This window comes from Myotis yumanensis, unplaced genomic scaffold (assembly GCF_028538775.1).
Source record: "Myotis yumanensis isolate MYYU_CA2020_CCGP unplaced genomic scaffold, mMyoYum1.0.hap1 SCAF_9, whole genome shotgun sequence".
Classification (NCBI taxonomy): Eukaryota; Metazoa; Chordata; class Mammalia; order Chiroptera; family Vespertilionidae; genus Myotis; species Myotis yumanensis.
This window is the reverse complement of record NW_027223760.1, coordinates 4,584,091-4,604,610: the sequence shown is the minus strand read 5'-3', so window position 1 is coordinate 4,604,610 and position 20,520 is coordinate 4,584,091. Positions and strand designations below refer to the sequence as shown.

The following is a 20,520-nucleotide window of genomic DNA, read 5'->3' as shown; positions in this document are numbered from 1 at the left end:
AGGGCACAAAGCAGCAAAGCCAGGTCCTGGGTAGAGTAGGAGTCCTAGCCCTTCCTCTGGCCTCGGCACCTTGAGCTACAGCTTCTCACCTGATGCTCACTTACTGTACCTCTGCCCAGGGCTTCATGGCCATCTGAGATCCTTCTCGTCTTTCAAGTTAGAGCACCAAGTCCCACCTTTCTGGAAAACTTCCCTCCCTTTTGTATCCTTCTACCTAAATCACAAATTAGCATCTGATTTATGCCATCTTGCTCTCTAGTCTTGTTGCCTTTCTCATTATATCCTGAACTCTGTGGGGGTTTAGACGACATCCCAGACTTTTTCTAGTTGGAGATGCACTGTAACGAGCACTGAAAAATCATGGCTGTGTTCTCCCACAGACATGGCTGCCGAGGCTTCAGAGGTGGAGTGAGGAATCCATGGTGGCACAAAGGTGAATGCTATTCCAAGTTCAGACAGGCTATGCCAATCCTTGGGTTGACTATCATCTAGATAGTGCTAATGAAAATTCAGGCAAAAATACAGGTAAAATAATAAAGCTCCCTGTATGACCAGCAACAGTGGTTCACAAATTTGGGTGTGAAAATGCGGACTCTTGACCATTTTTGCACCTCTCCCATCCCACCACATAGAATCAACAGGTCTGGAGCCTGGGCAGCTGCATTTTTAACAAGCGTCCTAAGTGTGTGATACAGGTCCCACGTGGCAGGAGCCTCAGACAACTCTGAGAAACATGTTCCAGGAGGCTACTTCTCAACGTGGTCCCGAGGCCAGGAGCACCAGCAGCACCTGGGAACCTGTTAGAAATGTTACTTCTTGGTCTACTGAGCCGGAAACTCAGGAAAGACCGTGACCTGTGACCTGACATGTCCTCCAGGTGATTCTGACTCGTTAAGGTTTGTGAGCCTTCAAGTTTGTGAACCACTAGTGTAAGAAAAGGCACAATTTCAAATCAGCAAAAGGGACTGAGTTCTTCAGGATTCTATAGACTAGTCTTCAGACCACATCCATCCCGACACCCACCCCAGCTCTTGCTGAAGGGAAATGGACATTGGCAGTGCAGTGAGGAGGGGAGCAAAGGGCCCAGAGACCCGAGAAAGAAAGCACGGACCACGGCTTGTTCTTTCTTTATTGGACGCTTTGTAGATGTCACGCAGGTCTAAAAGTTACACTTTTAAATAATTATTTAAAAACCGATCAGGAATAAGGCCCTGATCCAGAGCTCCAAACCAGAAGCAGAAAGGAATGGGGGCGGTGGGCTGAGTTGTATTCCTCCAACTTCATCAAAACTCAGAAAACCAGGATCCTAAGCTCCTTCACAAGCCAACCAGGGTGTGGGCCCATGGGCTAACCCTCAGGTGCCTCTGGCTGCATCACTCAGGGTCAGGAACCAGCAAGGGGCTGGCAGGAACAGCCGGCTGAGTCCAGACATGGACAAAAATAACGGGAAGGACAGAAAACGGACAGGTACTGTCCAGCTGTAGATAGGATCACAGAGTGTAGCTAAGGCAGGTGGGGGCAGGGGAGGAGCTGGGGAGTGGTATTGCAGCAATGCAGGAGTGTGGCCCCAGGGGCCTGGCCCACCTGGCCAGGGTAGGGCTCACACATTGTGGGTCCTCCTGCTAAGCTGGGGCTCTTCGCCCACCAGCTTGGACTTGAGGTGCTCCTTGTAGGCCAGGATGTCTCCAGGCCATTTGGTGATTGTCTGCTTCTCACAGACCCAGATTTCTTGTGCTACCTAGAAAGCAAATCATAGACTTAATGATCCTGGCCGGCACTCTCTCTCCCTCCCAGAAGGCCATTTTTGGGGAATTCCAGGAAGAAGACTCCACAGCCTTTCCAAGCCCCTTCACCAGCCTCATATCCAGCTCGTGGTTGGTTTCACTATCTCCACATTCTTTGGGGTGGCTTAACACAGAGGAAATATAACAAGCAGGTCTGGAGACTCCCAGCCAGGACCTGCTGTCCTGATTACCAGTTGCCTAGCAGAGCCCAGATCTGTTCACAGCCTTCATTCTCAGCTCCATCCCATCTTCCCCAAAGCTTCAGAGAAATGACCAGCAGCTTTTTCACCAAAGACTGGTGGTAGCCCTCTGTCTAATCAAAATCCTCCTTAGTATACCATTAGGCTGAAGAACCTTGGGACAGTAGCAAAAGCACTCTGTTCTCTACCCAACTCCCACCCTGATTTTGGCCAACAATATTAAATAGGCTAACATCCCCAAATAACTACTGAAGAAATGAAGTATGTCCATTAAGGCTTTCTAAGTTTCCCAAAGAGGCATAAGATCTGATCCAAACCACCCCATCTATGCCCTGAGCCCCTTTCCCAAATTGAATAAAAATGTGTTGCCCTAGCTGGTTTGGCTCAGTGGATAGAGCATTGGCCTTCGGACCAAAGGGTCTCAGGTTCAATTCTGGTCAAGGGCACGTACCTAGGTTGCAGGCTCCTCCCTGGCCCAAGCCCTAGTCAGGATTTGTGCAGGAGGCAACCAATTGATGTGTTTCTCTCACATCGATATTTCTCTGTCTTTCCCTCTCTCTAAAAATCAATGGAAAAATATCCTCGGGTGAGGATTAAGAAAAAAATGTGTTAAGTGCCCCCTATGTGTCATGACTGTGCTCTATCCAACCTTCTCCTATATGCCCCTACTAGGCCTCCCACCCGAGCCAGGAGTCTCACCTGCTGAATAAGTCTGAAATCATGGCTGACCAGCATCATACCACCCTCAAACTCATTGATGGCATCAGCCAGGGCATCAATGGTCTCAATATCCAGGTGATTGGTGGGCTCGTCCAAGAAGAGCATGTGGGGGTTCTGCCAGGCCAGCCAGGCCAGACACACCCGGCACTTCTGCCCATCAGACAGGTTCCGGATCGGGCTCACCTGAGTAGGACCGTGATATTTATATAAGTTAGTGTTACCCCCACCAAACAGCACAGTTCACCTCTTCCCCCTCACTCAACAAAAGCTGGTGTCAGGAACATCCAAGTTCAGGCAGCAAGGTGGTGACACAGTCATCAATCTCTCAGGCCTTAAGGAATGCATCTGGAAGCCGGAAGCTCCTGCAGTTACCAAGGCCATGACTCTCAGCACTTAAATCTTAATGATTCAGCCCTGGCCTGGCTGGGTATCATCCCATACACCAAAAGGTAGCAGGTTCGATTCCTGGTCAAGGCACATACCCAGGTGGCAGGTTTGATCCCCAGTAGGGGTGCATGTGGGAGGCAGCCAATTGATGATTCTCTCTCATATCAATGTTTCTGTCTGTCTCTCTCCCCCACTTCCTCTCTAAAAAGAAATAAATAAACCTCAGGATTCAGAGCAATCCAGTGGACCTTCAGTCCAGACCTGAATTCAGGAACTTGTTTTCTAGGTTTAATTTCCCTTGCCCTCAAACACAATGGCTCAGAGACTGCATGATGTGCTTGCCCCTTCCTCATAGAGAGACCTAAATGCTCTACTATAGCAATTTTCAACCGTGTGCCACAGAAATTTTTAAAATATGAAATACCCGACTAGTCAAAGACCTCTTTTCCCTTAGATTGTCAAATAAAAAAATGACAACAGCCTGGCCATGTGGCTCTGTTTTGGGGCATTGACCCATGAACCAGGAGGCCACGGTTCAATTCTGGTCAGGACACATGCCCAGGTTGTGGGCTCAATCCCCAGTGAGGGTTGTGCAGGAGGCAGTTGACCAATGATTCTCCCATCACTGATGTTTCTATCTCTCCCTCTCTCCCTTCCTCTCTAAAATTTAAAAAAAAAATTTTTTTTTAAATGATAACAGCCAACACAATAGCCGTCCAGTGTGCATGTATCAAAATTTTACCTTTTTGGGGTCATATTGGCAAAAAATATATTTTTTGGTATGCCACAGAATTTTAATAGTTTGTGTGTGACATCAGATGAAAGAGGCTGAAAACTGCTGCTCTACTATATAACAACCTGGGGCAAAGGAAAGGGAATGGTGGCCAGGACAGTGTGCCCTGACCATCCAGCCAGTCTCCCAGTTCTCTGGGCTTCTTCCCCACACCCCCCTCCACTAACCTGCTGTTTCCCAGTGAGACCATATCGCCCAATGATCTTCCTCATTTCTTCCTTCTCCTTGATCTCTGGATAGCACTTCATCATGTACTCCAAAGGGGAGAGGTCCAAGTCCAGCTGCTCTTGTAAATGCTACAGGAAAAAAAGGAACCCACCCAGGTTTGACTGACATCCAAGAACCCTGCTGGGTTACTTGCCAAGTAACTTACTCCCTCTACCCAGGCACCACCTGTTCAAAGAGAAGCAGGTAGGAGTCGACTGGGTCACATGCAGCCCAATTACCACACACCAAGGAGTTCCCGCACCTCAACCCCAGGCCTGTCATACCTGATGGTATCGCCCTATCTTGACATGAGAGTGTTTTCGGATCATCCCATCTGTGGGTAATAGCTAGAAAAAGTAGTAAATGGAAAGACAAGCACACGAAAAAAGAAACCGGTCAGAAGCAGAGACAGGCAGAACAGGGAAACAAACATATGTTCACACTGAACAAAACTCATACAACTTCCTATACTGAACCTACATCACCTCCTTACAGACTGCTACTCTGGTCCCTAAAAAATATTTAGGAAGAGCCGAAACTGGTTTGGCTCAGTGGATAGAGCGTCGGCCTGCGGACTGAAAGGTCCCGGGTTCGATTCCGGTCAAGGGCATGTACCTGGGTTGCAGGCACATCCCCAGTACGAGATGTGCAGGAGGCAGCTGATCGATGTTTCTCTCTCATCGATGTTTCTAACTCTCTATCTCTCTCCCTTCCTCTCTGTAAAAAATCAATAAAATATATTAAAAAAAATATTTAGGAAGATATACTGAAGTAGATGTTCAGCACATCTCCTCAGTGGTGACTAAATGTCTACTACAGCATGCAACATACTGTATAACAAAGGACTCAAACATAGGCACCACACATATTTTCTAAAATGAAAGCATATCTGTAAATGCACAGACGTTCCTATACTCTAAATCAGGGGTCCTCAAACTACGGCCTGCGGGCCACATGCAAATACAAATATTGTATTTGTTCCCGTTTTGTTTTTTTACTTCAAAATAAGATATGTGCAGTGTGCATAGGAATTTGTTCATAGTTTTTTTTAAAACTATAGTCCGGCCCTCCAACGGTCTGAGGGACAGTGAACTGGCCCCCTGCTTAAAAAGTTTGAGGACCCCTGCTCTAAATGCTCTGATTGAAAATACAAAAAATACTGAGACCCATGCATGTGTCCTCTCTCTTACACAGTCTTGTACTCTCTCTGGGAAGTCCCACCCCATCTGGCACCATACCTCTCCAGTTAGCAGCTTCAGAAGAGTTGACTTCCCTGCTCCATTGGGTCCTACCAGAGCCACTCGTGTGTCAAGGTCGATACCAAATTCTAGATTGTTGTAGATGCAAGGCTGAGGTGGATGAGAAAGAGAGAGAGAGAGAGAGAGAGAGAGAGAGAGAGAGAGAGAGAGCTGGATACCAGGCCACGGTACCGATCAATCTGACTGGCAGACCAACCCTACTGAGTGCCTGGCGGAGGTGGCAGTGTGGAGGAAGGAGGCAGCTCTTATGGCAGACTCCAGGCCACTGTCCCCACCATAGGCCCAGCTGAGTACTCTTCCTCCCAACTACTTAAGAGGGGCTACTGAATCCCTGGATGAGGCACCTCAGCTGCCACACCTGAAAATCCCCCACAGCCCAGGGGTTAGGAGGTATACTCAGCACAGAACAGAAGACTCTCCCAGCCAGTTGACACCTTGTAAAATGCACCCCAGCCCCCAAACCACACAGGAGACTCACCCCATCTTTTGTATACTTGAAGCTCACATTCTGCACCATAATGACGGGTGGAGGGATCTTGCCACATGGTGGAAAATAAAATGACAATGTCTAGGAAGAGGACAGGGCATTTATCAGGTTAGGTGCTTTCTTAATCACCTCACTTTAGGCCACCTCACTCCACTCAATTGGACCCCACCTTGTCGCTCACGACCCTCTCTGTCAGTCCTGATGCCATCATTTTCTGTAGCGTCTTCTCCTTGCTCTGGGCCTGCCGGGCCAGCTTAGCACTGCCATGACCAAACCTAGCAATGTAGTTCTGAAAGAGATCAGAAAGGGGGCTTGGAGAATGGGCAGGCATCAAACAACTGGTCTTAAAAGCAGAGTAAAAACTTATGTGCCTCCTCCTGACCTCCTCCAGTACCCCTAAACTCTCCCGAAACCCTCATCCCACTCCCTGGAGAAGGTGAATTCAGCTCTACAACTGCCCTACCTTCATGTGTGCAATCTGATCTTGCTCCCAGTGAAACCTCTTCATCTGGTTCTCCTCCAGCTCCAGCCGTGTCTTCACATACTGGTCATAATTACCCTGTGGGGAAACATGCCAGTGAGGGGGCAGCGTGAACCTCGGTCCTGGGTTCTCACCCAGGGTTTAGGGGATGCAGATGGCATGTGACTAGGCCTTGGCTATAAGACTGTGCAGTAGGGAAAGAGGAATGCACTTAAAAAGCATATCCTGATCTGGAATCTGGGGCCTTTCAAATTGTATGCCTCAGCCAGAGCAGGGCGCCAGACCAAATCCTCACTTTAGCCATAAAGACACCCACAGCATTGGGAGCAGCTGTGAAAACCACCGTCGTACAGACATCACAAGGCTCTCCCTAATACACCCCACCCCTAGAGGCTGAAGCCCCCTGCAGTTGACAAGAAATGCTCCCAGGAGGAAGACACAGACCAATCAGATTTAGGACCTGGCAAACGCTGCACAATTGGACTGCCATGGTTTCTATCTGCAAAACACTGGACTCAACCTAAATATCCATTAAAAAGGGTCTGACAAATAAGGTATAGGATAGCCACACAACGAAATACCATGCAGCCACCAAAACGAATGAGGTTGATTTATACATATACATTCATATGAAAAGCAGTCCAAGATACAGTAAATTTTAACAGCAACCTACAGAAGACAATGATTATTAAGATTACAACTGTGATATGCATACAGGAAATTTTCCACAAATGCTTGCAGGTACACCGGAAATTTCTGGAAGGCTATTTAAGAAACTATTAGTACTCCCATGGTAAGTATAGTTATGAATGAAGAGGACTTCTGTTTTTCATTTGATATGATTTTTGAAATAGAGACAATGAAAAGGCACAAAAGTAGGCTGTCGAGATCCTGACGCCCATTCTTTGTGGAAAGAGGGTAAACGTGCTGACTGTCATGAAGCAGTTAAGCAGCCATTCAGGAAGACAGAGGGCAGCCTAGGTACCGTGAAAAGTCAATCTCTTTGCCACAACACAAACATACGCTGTGTGCACTGGCTGACAATCCAGGCTTATGGCCTGAAAGCAAATACTTTGGGACTAAAACAGGCTGCAAGATTCCTTGTCCACATATTTTTACAGCAATAGATAGAAAAGGCTGCTAAGTCTGTTTTTTTGGTTTGTTTGTGTGTTTTTTAAAGGAGAACTTCAGGGAATTGGTAAGCACAGAGGTTTCTGTGGAGAAGGTGGGGCTACTTACCGTATAATACTTCAGTTTCTTGTTGTGCATGTGAATGATGTTGGTACAGACACCATTCAGAAAGTCCTGGGAATGGGAGACGAGAACCAGGATGCGCTTAAAACTGCAAAGCCAAAGAACCAGTCAGGGAGGTGCTCACAACTGGAAGATAGTCCACAACAGGTAAGCTGAGAGTCAGGCCCAGAAAACCTTCATCCTTGTTCATCCTTACACTTGAGCACCTGTTAGATTTATTGGCCAATTCCCAGCTCTCAGCAAGCACTGAAGCCACTAGTGCACCATTTACCTATAAGGACGTTTTAATGCCTTCCAAAGTGTGGTGAGACAGTCTGAGACTCCCTCATCTTCTAATTTTCCTCCAGGTTCTAATTTTCAACAGAATGGAGTAGAGATGGTAGTACCAGTGATGGTAAAAACAAAAGTGTATGTGCACAGACCCACCCATAAGTGTATTGGAACTATGGGTGAGAAGAACTGGAATCGGCATAGTCAAAACCATGACACTCTTCTTTTTGAAAGAAGGTACCAAGTCACTGCAGAGACCACTGAAAACCTTCGTCTAGAGCTGGCACAATACCCCAGGTTATTCAGCTCTTTAACCAGACAGCCCATTGCCATATCTGCAATTTTTCCTTTGTCACTACATCATGATCTTAGATAATGTCTATAAATACAGTTAAAGAAATTGACTTTAAGCACAGCTGGTGTGGCTCAGTGGTTGAGCGTCAACCTGTGACGCTCAAACCAGAAGGTCACACTCAAACCAGAAGGTCACGGTTTGATTCCCGGTTGCGGGCTTGATCCCCAGTGCGGGGCGTGCAGGAGCAGGCCCTCTCATCATTGATGTTTCTATCTCTCTCTCCCTCTCCCTTCCTCTCTGAAATCAATAAAAATATTTTTTAAAAGAAATTGGCTCTGATAAAAACAAAAATGATATCTATATGTGATGGCTAGAAATATAGTTAAAGAAATCAGCTTTACTGTGAACTGAAAGGTCCCAGGTTCGATTCCAGTCAAGGGCACATGCCTGGGTTACAGGCTCAATCCCTAGTAGGGGTGTGCAGGAGGCAGCCAATCAATGATTCTCTCTCATCATTGATGTTTCTACCTCTCTCTCCCTCTCCCTTCCTCTCTGAAATTAATGAAAAAAAAAAGAAATCAGCTTTAATGAAAACAAAAAACCACCCACATGTTTCAGACAAAAGAAAGACAATCAAACACAAAGGCCAGCCCTAAAGGTGCTAACCACTGTCACTGTGGCCTTCGTGGCCTCACTCCAGTTCATTTGTTAACTGCTCTAATATCAGTGTGGTTTCTGGGTATCCATTTCCTCTGGACTCTGCTCAATCCCTCCTCAGCACCTGCCCACTCCCAACCCCAGCCTGTCCCCTTACGTCTTTAGTTCCTCTTCCAACCACACACAAGCATCGAGGTCCAGGTGGTTGGTGGGCTCGTCCAGGAGCAGCATGAAGGGCCGAATGAAGAGGGCTCTGAAGGACAGGAAAGGACAGAGCCACCTCAGTCTAACGGATGCGACACAGAAAGGGACTGCCTTGCCTGCTACTGCAATTCGGGTCAGGCTTGGCTTGAGTCCTGAAACCAATTCTAGGTTCTATACCTCAGAGGAAAGGGAGAACTAGAAGAGAAACCAGAGTTGAAGAGCAGAGGTTAAAGGGCAGAAACAGGGTTGAGAAGCAGAGGGATGATATGCTTTGGAGATGAGACTGTAAAAGTCCTTGAGTCTGTCAGTCTTTTACACTGATAATGGCGACCATCAGGAAGGAAAAAGGACAGAAGAAATCAATCATTGCAGCGAAAAGTATTCAGGTTAGAGCTATCTGGCAGGGTTGCTGGCCTCTAGTAAGGAGTCCAGAGAAAGCTCTTTTCTTAGATGGAATCGCAAGACAGGAGAAGCAAGGGGATAACTCTGGTTCCCACATCTGTGGAGCTTTTTAGAAATAATATTTCTGGACATCAAGCTCTAGTGTTCTGAAGAACAGGCTAGGAAATCTGTATTTTTAAAAGCTCTCTAGGCAAACCCGAGGCAGCTAATCCTTCTCACACGTGATCCCTGCACTCGTGCTTGAAGGTACACACAGGCAGCCTTGCTGAGGCAGCGTGTCAGGGCTCACCAAGGCACCTGGCAGACAATGGTGGCTAGGGAACCACCTATTTAATCGGGACTTTCTGGGGGGATTGCTAAAGGAATGATGGTTATGAAACTCGGTAAAGGGATTAAGTGAAGAAAAAAAAAAAAACCCTCATAGACACAAAATATGGTGATTACCAGAGGGAAAGGGGAGTGGGGGGAGGTAGAAAAGGGTAAAGAGAGAATAAATAAATATATTAGAAAAAAAAGAAAGAAACTCATTTCAGGTCCAAGTCACAAGCAGGTGAGAAAACAGGTATCTTAACAGCTAACATTCTAACATTCTCTCCTTATAGAGAAAACAATGAGAAAGACTGAAGCACAAAAATGGGTGAGAGGGGAGTCAGGAGGAGAAAGGCAGACCTATTCCACCCTTTACCGAAGATTCCTAAACACTATGCCAGAACCCAACAGCAACCACTCAGCCAGGAGCCCACCCCTTAACCCACACATATCAGCCCTTCACATCGTCGATGTCAGTGTCCTGGTTGGCAGTTACTGACCACTGACCCCTGTTCAAAACACTTCTACTAGAGCGAGCTTTCAACCCTGAGAGAGAAGGGGAGCTACGGGGGGGGAGGAGAGGGACTCACCTGGCGAGGGCAACCCTCATCCTCCAGCCTCCACTGAAGTCTTTTAGTTTCTTGCGCTGCATGGCAGGTGTGAAACCCAGTCCGTGCAAGATCCGCGAGGCTCTCATCTCTGCCTTGTCAGCATCCAGCTCCTCCAGACGCTCGTAGAGCTCCATGAGCTTCTCACACTCCGCTGTGGGCAGCGAACAGCCTTCAGGCTCCCTGGGCCCTTCCCGGGAGGAAGCCTCGCACCTCCACCCCCCAGGTCTGGAGCCCTACCATCCTCGTGAGCCAGCCGCTCAGCCTCCTTCTCCAGCATGGCCCGCTCTGTATCGACTTCCATCACACACTGCAGGGGTGTCTTGTCACTAGGGGGCATCTCCCGAGTCAGATGGTAGATGTCGATGTGCTCAGGGATGGGCACTTCACGTTTCCCAATGGCAGAGAGCAGCATGGACTTGCCTGAGAGAGGCAGGCAAAGAATGGGAAGGGGACACTCAGCAGTTTTGTGTCATTACTCCAACCAGTTCCTCCACTCCAGCCCAGCCACAACCTCACCGTTTTTTAAAAAATACATTTTTATTGATTTCAGAGAGGAAGGGAGAGGGAGAGAGAGATAGAAACATCAATGATGAGAATAATTGATCAGCTGCCTCCTACACGCCCCCTACTGAGAATCGAGTCCAAAACCCAGGCATATGCCCTTGACCAGAATCAAACCCAGGACCCTTCAGTCTGCAGGCCAACGCTCTATCCACTGAGCCAAGCCGGCTAGGGCACGATTTTTTTTTTTTTTAGTACTTTCCTTCCTTCCTTCCTTTCTTTTTTAAAAAATATACCTTTACTTCCCAGCCAATGTGGCTCAGTGGTTGAGCATTGACTCATGAACCGGAAGGTAGCGGTTCGATTCCATGTCAGGGCACATGCCAGGGTTGCAGGCCTGATACCCAGTGCGGAGAATGTAAGAGGCAGCCAATCAACGATTTTCTCACATCATTGATGTTTTTCTCTCTCTCTCCCTCTCTGAAATAAAAAGAGTTATTTAAAAAAAGTAATAATAATAAAATGTCTTTATTGATTTCAGAGAGAGAGGAAGAGGGAGGTACAGAAACATGAGAGAGAGAGAGAGAGAGCGAGAGAGAGAGAGAGAGAGAGACATGGATCAGCTGCCTCCTGCACACCCCCTACTGGGTATAGGCCCGCAACCCATGCATGTGCCCTGACTAGAATCAAACCAGTGACCTCCAGCTCAAACACTGAGCCACACTGGCCAGACCCTTCCTTCCTTTCATTCATTCAAACCCTATTACCCCCTCCCCATTCTTAGGACACCTTCCCTCCAATTCTTGCCTCATCCCTCCTCTGTGAAATCTGTTCATCTACAGCAGCCTTACACTGCCAACCCCTCCCTCCCGCCCACTTTCCCAGCACCTATTGTAACTACTCATGTGGTACTTACCACACACTGCTCTGTATTGCTAGTTCCTTTCCCTGGGCATTTCTGCTCTCCCACCCATACTGTAAACTCCTTGCTTTGTACATAGTTGGTGCTAGGTAAATACTCGCTGAGAAACAGATGAGCCAAGGAGAGATACCTCCCACCTCGCCTTCCAAGGGCCTCACCAATTCCATTTAAGCCAATGAGACCATAACGACGGCCTGAGTTTAATTCCAGTTTGGTGTCACTGAGCAGCTCTTGACCATGAAAAGTGAGGGAGAGGTTGATAATGTGGACGTCAGTACTGTTGGGGTGAGAGGCAAGGACACCAGTGACAGCTCGAGCAGCAGCTTTCTTCATCTCAAAGTCCTCCAGCTCCTTGGACAGCAAATCCACTTCTGGGGACAGAGAAAAAAAGCAGTTTGGGAAGAGACGCAGCTCTCAAACAAGGCATATGCTAGAGCAGTGATGGCGAACTTATGACACGTGTGTCAGAGGTGACATGCGAACTCATTTTTTTGGTTGATTTTTCTTTGTTAAATGGCATTTAAATATATAAAATATATCAAAAATGTAAGTCGTTGTTTTACTATGGTTGCAAGTATCAAAAAATTTCTATATGTGACACGGCACCAGTTAAGTCAGGGTTTTTCAAAATGCTGACACGCCGAGCTCAAAAGGTTCGCCATCACTGTGCTAGAGTGCCTGGATCGCTCCGTTGGAAGAGCATCAGACTTTAAACCCGAGAGTCCAGGTTTCCAGTCCCTGTATGGACATTTGTGGCTTTTCCCTTTATTCAGGTTACTCAATATTACCGTACAGAACTCTGAATGCTGAAAAAAGGCATGTGTGTACTAAAGGACCTGGACTCCAGATCAAGTTGAGCAGATTCAGAGTTCTACAAACTTTAAACAGGGGATACATTGTATATAGATCTGCCCTAATACCCTGCTTTTTTGGACACTTTTTACTTCATAACTTACCATTTTTTAAATCCTCACCCAAGAGTATGCTTTTATTGGTTATTAGAGAGATGAAGGGAAAGAAACATCCACTGAGAAAGAAATAACAATGTGTTGCCTTCCGTACATTCCCCAGAGATCAAACCTGCAACCTAGGCATGTGCCCTGAATGGGAATCAAACCTTTTGGTGCACAGAATGACGCATCAAATCAACTGAGCCACCTGGCCAGGGTTTATAACTTATCCTTTTAACCTCCCGTTTCTAGATTATATAAATACATGGTGGGAATGACTGTAACTGCAAATTGTCCTCTGTATTAAGTGACTAGTCCTAATGCTCCCCAGAAAGCAGATACTATAGAGGTGTAACTCTCTTATTTCACAAGCTAAGAAGCTCCTAGATCAGGGGTGGGGAGCCTTTTTTCTAACAAGGGCCATTTGGATATTTATAACATCATTCTCAGGCCATACAAAATTATCAACTTAAAAATTAGCCTGCTGCCCTAGCTTGTGGATAGAGTGTTGGCCTGCAGACTGAAGGGTCTCAGGCTTGATTCCAGTCAAGGGCATGTACCTTGGTGACAGGCTCAATCCCCGGCCCGGTTGGGGGGTGAGGTATGTGGAAAGCAACCAATGTGTCGCTCACATTGATGTTTCTCTCTCTCTGTCTCTCTTCCTTCCCTTCTACTCTCTCTAAAAATCAATGAAAAAATGTCCTCAGGTGAGGATTAACAAGAAAAGAAAGAAAAATAAAAAATTAGCCTACTATATTTAGCCAAACTTTTAACTAACTCACCCCTAATGCCTTTGCAGGGCCAGACCAAATGATTTCGCAGGCCTTATAGGGCCCAAGGGCCAGACATTCCCCACCCCTGTTCTAGAAGATGCTTCCAGGCAGCTTGCTGCCCAGAAGGGACCAGTGAGGAAATTTACAGAGGGAAACCGCAGGCAAGGCCAAGGCTGGACAAGCCAGAAGTCCCCAAATCTGGAGGGTTTCAGAGGTAAAGTGATCCTGAGACAAGAGACTAGCTGTCCTGTCTCTGTGGTTTTTCATACATGACTACATCTTGAGGTTGAGAACTATTACTTTTTTTTTTTTTTACAATAGTAAATAAAATAAATTTATTTTGCATTTTAATGACAATGTCTTTCATTTACCTAGATTTGTAAAGTAATGCTATACACATTCTATCAGAACACTGTTCCGTACTTTAAAAATCTTTACTGTTGAAAGTATTACATATGCCTTCTTTTTCCCCCTATTGATCTCTTCTAATCTGCCTCCACACCCACCCCAGGCCTTCACAACCTTATTGTCTGTGTCCATGGGGTATGCATATATGCATACAAGTTCTTTGGTTGATCTCTTTCCACCCACCTACCCACCCTCCCCCAAGAACTATTACTATTAATGGCTAATATAACTGGCTAATAGTTGAGTTTACTCTGTGTCTGGGACTGTGCTGTATCGTCTAATTTAATACTGATAATCCTTATTAGTATTAGTAATAAACCTTATTTAATACTAGTAATCCTTATTTCCCATCTAATTTAATACTAATAATCCTTATGACATATACACCTATAAACCCCAGTTTATAAATGAAGAGTTTAGATAACATAGTCAAGGCCAAAAAGGCTAGTAAGTGACAGAGTCAGAATTTAAACTAGTGCTTGTCTGGTCCCAAAGCCCATGACCTCACCTGCTTCACTATACTACCTTTCTATATAGGAAAGTACCCACAAAGAGTTGTTGAAAGTGGACAGAAATGGGAGTGGAGGGAGTCTTAGTAAGCTTAGGCCAAAAGAGAAAAGGTGATCTAGTTACCTTTTCAAGTAGGAATCAGAAACTACACACGAGGTTGCAGTACGAGAATTTTCTGACTTTTTAGTCTGTTACCCTTATCTGTGTTCCCTTAGTGATTTTAGAGTAGAACCCATGAAATGAGAAAAGTCATGCGCTTCTTCTCAGGATGAGTAGAGATGTAGTAGAGGGGGGAAGACAGTTCGGTGCCCTCCTTGGACAGGTAAGCTTAGGGAGAGCAACGCCAAGACAGAAGGTGTGGTGGTACGTGGTCAGTCTTAGAGGTCACTCTCCAAATACCCCATCCTGTCAGATTACCTGTGCTGGCACCATTACCCACCTTGCTGCTAAACCTGCTCTATTTGCAAGGAACCAGCACTGAGGGCGGAGAATGCCCCACAAGACAGACAGCAGTCATTCTGTACCTACCTCAGCTCCTGAACACTATGATATGTATGTAAGTGCTTGATAAGTACTTTTTGAATTGAGGACAAAGTTTTTAGTTTTGACTGCAAGGAGGAATTTTAAGTCTTTTTTCAATATGGTTGTGTTACCAAGCTTCCCACAGCCTTGCTTTGTGCCAATCTCTGTTCTAGATGCTGAGATGATGATGGAGTAGGGAGAAAGAAGTTCATGTCTAGATAAGTAGTTGATAAACTTTTTCTTAAAGGGCCAGATGGTAAACATTTTAGAGTTTATAGGACAAGTGGTAAAATCAAGATCATTATTTAGTATCTACATTACCATTGAAATGTAACCCTCTAAAAAAATGTAAAAACCATTCTTAGCTTAGGAGAGAAGGTGGCTTAAAAAAAAAAAAGGCTGGCCAACTGCCTACTTTTATAAATAAAAGTTTTATTGGAACACAGCCACATTCATTATTTACATATTGTCTATGGCTGCTTTCTACTACAGTGAGAGAATTGAACAGCTGCAAGATATAGCCCATATGTATAGCCCACAAAGCCACAAATATTTACTATCTAGATTTTTTTTTTCTTGTTCAGTGACATTAGGAGAAACCCACCAATATCTTAATATTCTTTTTTTTCCCTTTAATTCTTTATTGTTTAAAATATTACATTACTATTTGGATCTTTACAGAAAAAGTTTGACAATCCCTAGTCTAGCTCTTCATCTGCTCAGGCAGGGGAAGATCAAAATTAAGGGAAGGCTATATGCCATTTTCTTTTGATCTCTTCCAGTTTATAGCATCTACAACCTAAGTCATCTTCTAAGCTTCAAAAGAAAGAGACTTAAACAGACCTCATTGTCTAACCTACAATATCCCAGAAAACAGGCTCAAAAGACAAGTGAATAGCTTTGAAGAAATGGAAAAAAGATTCGGGAACAAACTTCACCAGAGTGAGTACTGTCCCTTCTACTCATTCTCCAGTGCTTATCTTAAAGTGTCTCACATTGTAATGAAGGTGGAACTGTTGGTCAGAGGTCACTTTCTTTGCTATTTATCTTGATCTTTTCATGCCTTGCTATCTCAGGAAGACCACATGGCAATGGCAATTGGTAAAGGTTGGAGAATGGTGACCCACAGTATCAAATAATCCCAAACCCAGAGAGGAGAGAGGACCCATTAATTATGAAAGCAGAAATGACATGGTTCCTGGCAATAAGAAATGTTTTGAGAGGGTTTGTCACATTTCATAATAGTATCTCCCTGAGGAAGCAAGGTAAAATCCAAAGATCCTGTATTATTGAGATAGGGATGCTATATCTGGGTTCCCTGGGAAATTCTATTTTCATAGAAGAGGAAGGGTGAAGAAATTTGTAATGAGGACAGTGGACAATAGTCTCAAAGTGGAATTCAGTTTTCTACCTTTCCAATTCATCCAGAAAGTCCCCACAGAGCCAATGATACAGCTTACCATGGTTCCTGAGCGTCTAGAGGGGACCCCAACTCTCTACTTTAGAGATCACAACTCAGCCTGTTCACTCCCACCATTCTTAACTTCTCATCCCTCCCCTCCTCCCGCCAAGAATAAAACTTCCCCATGGCCTGACTTCAATGCACCAGTTTTTTCCTATAATTCTTATTTTGGAGACAATTCTTACCACTCGACTCTCTCCTCTCAATCATTTTTAACTCCTCCTTTTTTGAATTTCTATCTGAAATTAGTAATTCTCCTCTCCTCTTCAAACATTTACTTAGCATCTCTATCTGCAAGGCTGGTCATACAAAATAGCATTATCCAAGACACGGTCCCTGCAAAAATCAAACAATTTAGGTGAAAAAAAAAACAGAAGAGAAAATATAAAAAGGTAATGGTATAAGATAGCACAGGAGTGTAGTAAATGGAAATATTAAGGTCAGGTTTGATTGGGAAAGGCTTTGAGAAAAAATGTCAAATGTAACTAGCATAAAAATTGTGGTATTAGAACTCAGTGTGTAAAAGGACAGAAACATGGTGACTATTCAAGGAATAATAATAGTCTGTATTGAGAAGGCCTGTTTAGAGAGCCTTCAGGGGGTAGGGGGGAGGGCTGGAAATAGACTGCCAAGAGACTGGAATATTATTTTTTTTTAATATTATTTTTATTTTATTTTCTTTTTATATATTTTTATTGATTTCAGAGAGGAAGGGAGAGGGAGAGAGAGAATCACTGATTGGCTGCTTTCTGCATGCCCCCCACTGGGGATCAAGCCTAAAACCCCAGGCATGTGCCCTTGACCGGAATCGCACCTGGGACCTTTCAGTCCGCAGGCTGACGCTCTACCCACTGAGCCAAACCGGCTAGGGCTGGAATATTCTTTATCACACACTGCCATGTTCCCCACCTAGACTGTCTGTTCTGCGAGGGCAGACTGTGTGTATAGCTCAGTATGCAGAACAGTGTCCAGCCCTGGAGAAGTGCTACATATTTTCCAAACTATAACAGAAATTATCTCTTTCCCAGGAAAAACCCATAAAGTAATTCATAAGTTTATGAACAGAAGTCATTACCCCAGAGAGGACAAGGGTGTGATTTGGCAGAGAGCCTGGCACACTGACCACCAGGTGTAGAAATGGGAACTGAGAAAGGGGCAGGGAGCTGGCCTCCTCCTCACAGTCTAGCAGACAGAGCAACAAAGTAGCACAGCTCTCCTAGCTGCCTGCCCCTGGCTATGTGAGAAGCCTGTGTTTCCCTGAACAGTAACAGGATGCCACAAGCTCCAACGCTACTGTTTTGGTTCATGCAAAGTTTCGAGGCACCTGATAGTGTTCAGTGCCCGCAGCATCCGGATCCAGCCTCTGGCTGGGGCCCGCATCCATCAGGTCCTAGCAACCATCCTTGGCGCCCACCTCGCCCGCAACGCACCTGTGGTCTCCTGGCCATTGACCCCCTCGTTTCTCTCCTCTGCCACCTGTGGTTCCGTGGCAGCATCTCCGTTTTCTTCATGCCCCTTTCTGGGCCGCTGCCGCGCTTTGGCAGCTTCCTTCTTTTTCGCCGCCTTCTTTTTGGCCAGGTCGGAGGGCATGGTGATGAACCACAGGGGTCGGTACTGTTCTTCCAGGGAGCCTGACGGAAGGCAAGCACCCCTCAGTCTACACTTAGGGAGAATGCCCGGGCCCTGCTCCGTCCCTGCCGGGAATTTTCCTAGCGAACCTCGGGACCCAGCTCCGCCCCTGCCCGGTCGCTCCCAACTTTGTCAGTTTCTCGAGCCGATGCTGATCCTCGGCCGCTCTTTTAACCTGAGCATCTCTTCCCTCGGTTTGTGTCCGCCAATCCCCACGGCCTGCCTCGCTCTGGAAACGCTCCTCCTTCCAGAGCGCCCGGTGGGCACCGGGTTCTGCCCCTCGGAGAGGGCAGAGGTCCCGTCTCCGGTTTCCCCGCAACTTGGCGCTCCGCGCTCCAGCCGTCCTCCTCGCTTTGCCGGGCTGCCTCCTCCCGTCCGCCTCGGGCCTCCTCTCCGTTGTCCCCTTCCTTCCACACCACCCAGCCGGCTTCCCCCCAGGACGCACTGTCCCCCCTACCCGGGTGAGTCCCCTCAGGGTCTCCTCACACGCCACCCCCGAACGGACCCCAACCCCCGCCCGTCAGCTTCTCCCCCTTTGCCTTTTCTTCTCCCTCAAAGATTCCTCCATCCATCCCGACCCCGTCCCTCCTCCCTCTTCTCATCCTCCTTCCCCTTCACTGGCCGGCGCCCTCCCCCCAGCGTCTCTTCCCCCAACTCACTGGGCCTTGCCGCTCGGCCTCTGTCGCAACGGAGCTGCTCCTGGGGCTCCTCCGCGTGCGGCCGGCTCACCAGCCAATCACGGGCCCGCGCGGCTCTCGGCGCGCCGCCGCTCAGACTCCTGGGAAGTGTGGTCCTCAAGTCGCAGCTGCCGAGGCAGAGAACACTCCTCGAGAACTACCGCATATCCCAGGGGCCTCACAGGCCTCTGACGTCATTATGATGCGCGAGGCCGGGGTAGTGGGCCGGGGGAGATTAGAGTCCTGGACACCTCTGTTCGCAGGAGCGCTTTGGCTGCTGCAAACGGCAAGTCCCAGATTGCTCCTCGCATAAGCGGGCTGGATCTTCCGCGCTTTACCCCACCTCTCGAAAATCTCTTGAGTTATGTGGCGATACCGAGTTTAGAGGGTCTCCCGGTTTAGGCAGCCGGGCGAGCGACTACACTTCCCAGACTGCATCAGGCAGGAATGGGGTCGAGACAATGGGCAAAGCAGAGGAGGGAAAAGGAGGAAGAGAGAGGCGGTTGCGAACAGAAAGCTATCCTGCCTGAAAGAAAGGCGTCCCGGTTTCTTGAAACCGAGATTTGAGAGGCTAATCCAGCGTTAACCAAACTTGTAGAAGGTTCCGATCGTTGTTCCTGAAACTTGCCGCTTAGCCTACCCACTCCAGAATTGTTAGGTCTCCATCGAAACCATGCAGTTTGGTGGGAAGACCCTCTTTCTGAGTGCACCTTAATCATCAGTTAGTCCGTTACTTTTCCTGTGAGCCTCACAGATTTCTCATCGCCTACGCTGTAAATCCCAAATTTGTAGCTTCAAACGCAAAGCAGACGTTTTGTGATCCCTGTTAACCTCCCCAGGCTTCTGGCCAGCAGGGCCACACCATCAGTGACACGGCTGGAGGGAAGCAAACTCACTCCGCCACCCACATAAAACTAGTTTTCTTCCTCAAACTTGATTCTCCAGTAAAATCTAACTGCTCGTGTTTCAGATAACTCATCTATTTCACACATTCATGCCTTTGAAAGTAACTTTTTCTAGATTACCCTCCACCAATTAAGTGTCCACTGTATGTTAGGCTCAGAGCTAGATGCTGGAGTTGCAATGCTGACAAGTCATTCTCTCATCATAGGGCAGTGGTCGGCAAACTCATTAGTCAACAGATCCAAATATCAACAGTACAACGATTGAAATTTCTTTTGAGAGCCAAATTTTTTAAACTTAAACTATATGGGTAGTTTGCTTCTTCTTTGTAGCCATGTCAAACAGGGCACCTAAAAAATGTTTCATTTTATAATAATAAAGCCACCAACACAAAATAATTACAATTCTTAAATTGATGACAAAAATACCTGTAGGATTTGCAGCTGGTTGGAAAAATACAGGTAACTTTATGCTTCGAGTAGGTACTTTTGTCACCCGCGTGCGATTTGCGGATGCGACTAGCACTAACCACTGCACAATGAGACTGCTGACTGGCTCACTCAACTCGTGCATGAATTGCGCACACCTCTCCCGCGCTGTGTATCCCCCCCGCCCGCCTGCGCTGCGTCTCCCGTCGCCCGACCAACACCCCCCACTTCTTCTAAAGCCACTTCTTCAAAATAGACTCGCCCAGGCTGGAAACCGACTTCTGCGCATGGTCCACGAAGTTTCAATCGCACTGTAGTGCACACCCGCACGTGGTATTTTGTGGAAGAGCCACACTCAAGGGGCCAAAGAGCCACATGTGGCTCTCGAGCCGAGGTTTGCCGACCACTGCCCTAGGGAGCTCGCAATTAAGAAGGAACTTTAAAAAGGTGAACAAACCATGGCATTTAGGTGGTAAGTGCCTTAAAAGCAGTGACTTGTGCCTGCTGCTGGAATT

The 20,520-nt window shown here is 46.7% G+C and overlaps 1 protein-coding gene across 3 annotated transcripts; it reads right to left on the bottom strand.

Annotated features, from left to right (window-relative positions):
- Positions 1 to 1,111: 1,111 nt before the first annotated feature.
- Positions 1,112 to 18,725, bottom strand: ABCF2 (ATP binding cassette subfamily F member 2). 3 transcript variants are annotated; one of them, XM_070423646.1, is made up of 15 exons: positions 18,657 to 18,725; positions 17,799 to 17,999; positions 11,902 to 12,114; positions 10,558 to 10,740; positions 10,300 to 10,471; positions 8,952 to 9,047; positions 7,558 to 7,660; positions 6,301 to 6,396; positions 6,007 to 6,126; positions 5,829 to 5,918; positions 5,330 to 5,440; positions 4,376 to 4,438; positions 4,052 to 4,180; positions 2,684 to 2,887; positions 1,112 to 1,738 (listed from the first exon to the last, which is right to left on the bottom strand). In XM_070423646.1, the coding sequence occupies exons 2-15, from the start codon at positions 17,956 to 17,958 to the stop codon at positions 1,601 to 1,603; spliced, it is 1,878 nt and encodes a 625-aa protein (XP_070279747.1). In that variant the 5' UTR covers positions 17,959 to 17,999; positions 18,657 to 18,725; the 3' UTR covers positions 1,112 to 1,600. The 3 variants fall into 3 exon arrangements, with proteins under 3 accessions (XP_070279747.1, XP_070279749.1, XP_070279748.1); XM_070423648.1 differs by lacking the exon at positions 18,657 to 18,725 and adding an exon at positions 18,173 to 18,419; XM_070423647.1 differs by lacking the exon at positions 18,657 to 18,725 and adding an exon at positions 18,087 to 18,139.
- Between the last annotated feature and the right edge of the window lie 1,795 nt (positions 18,726 to 20,520).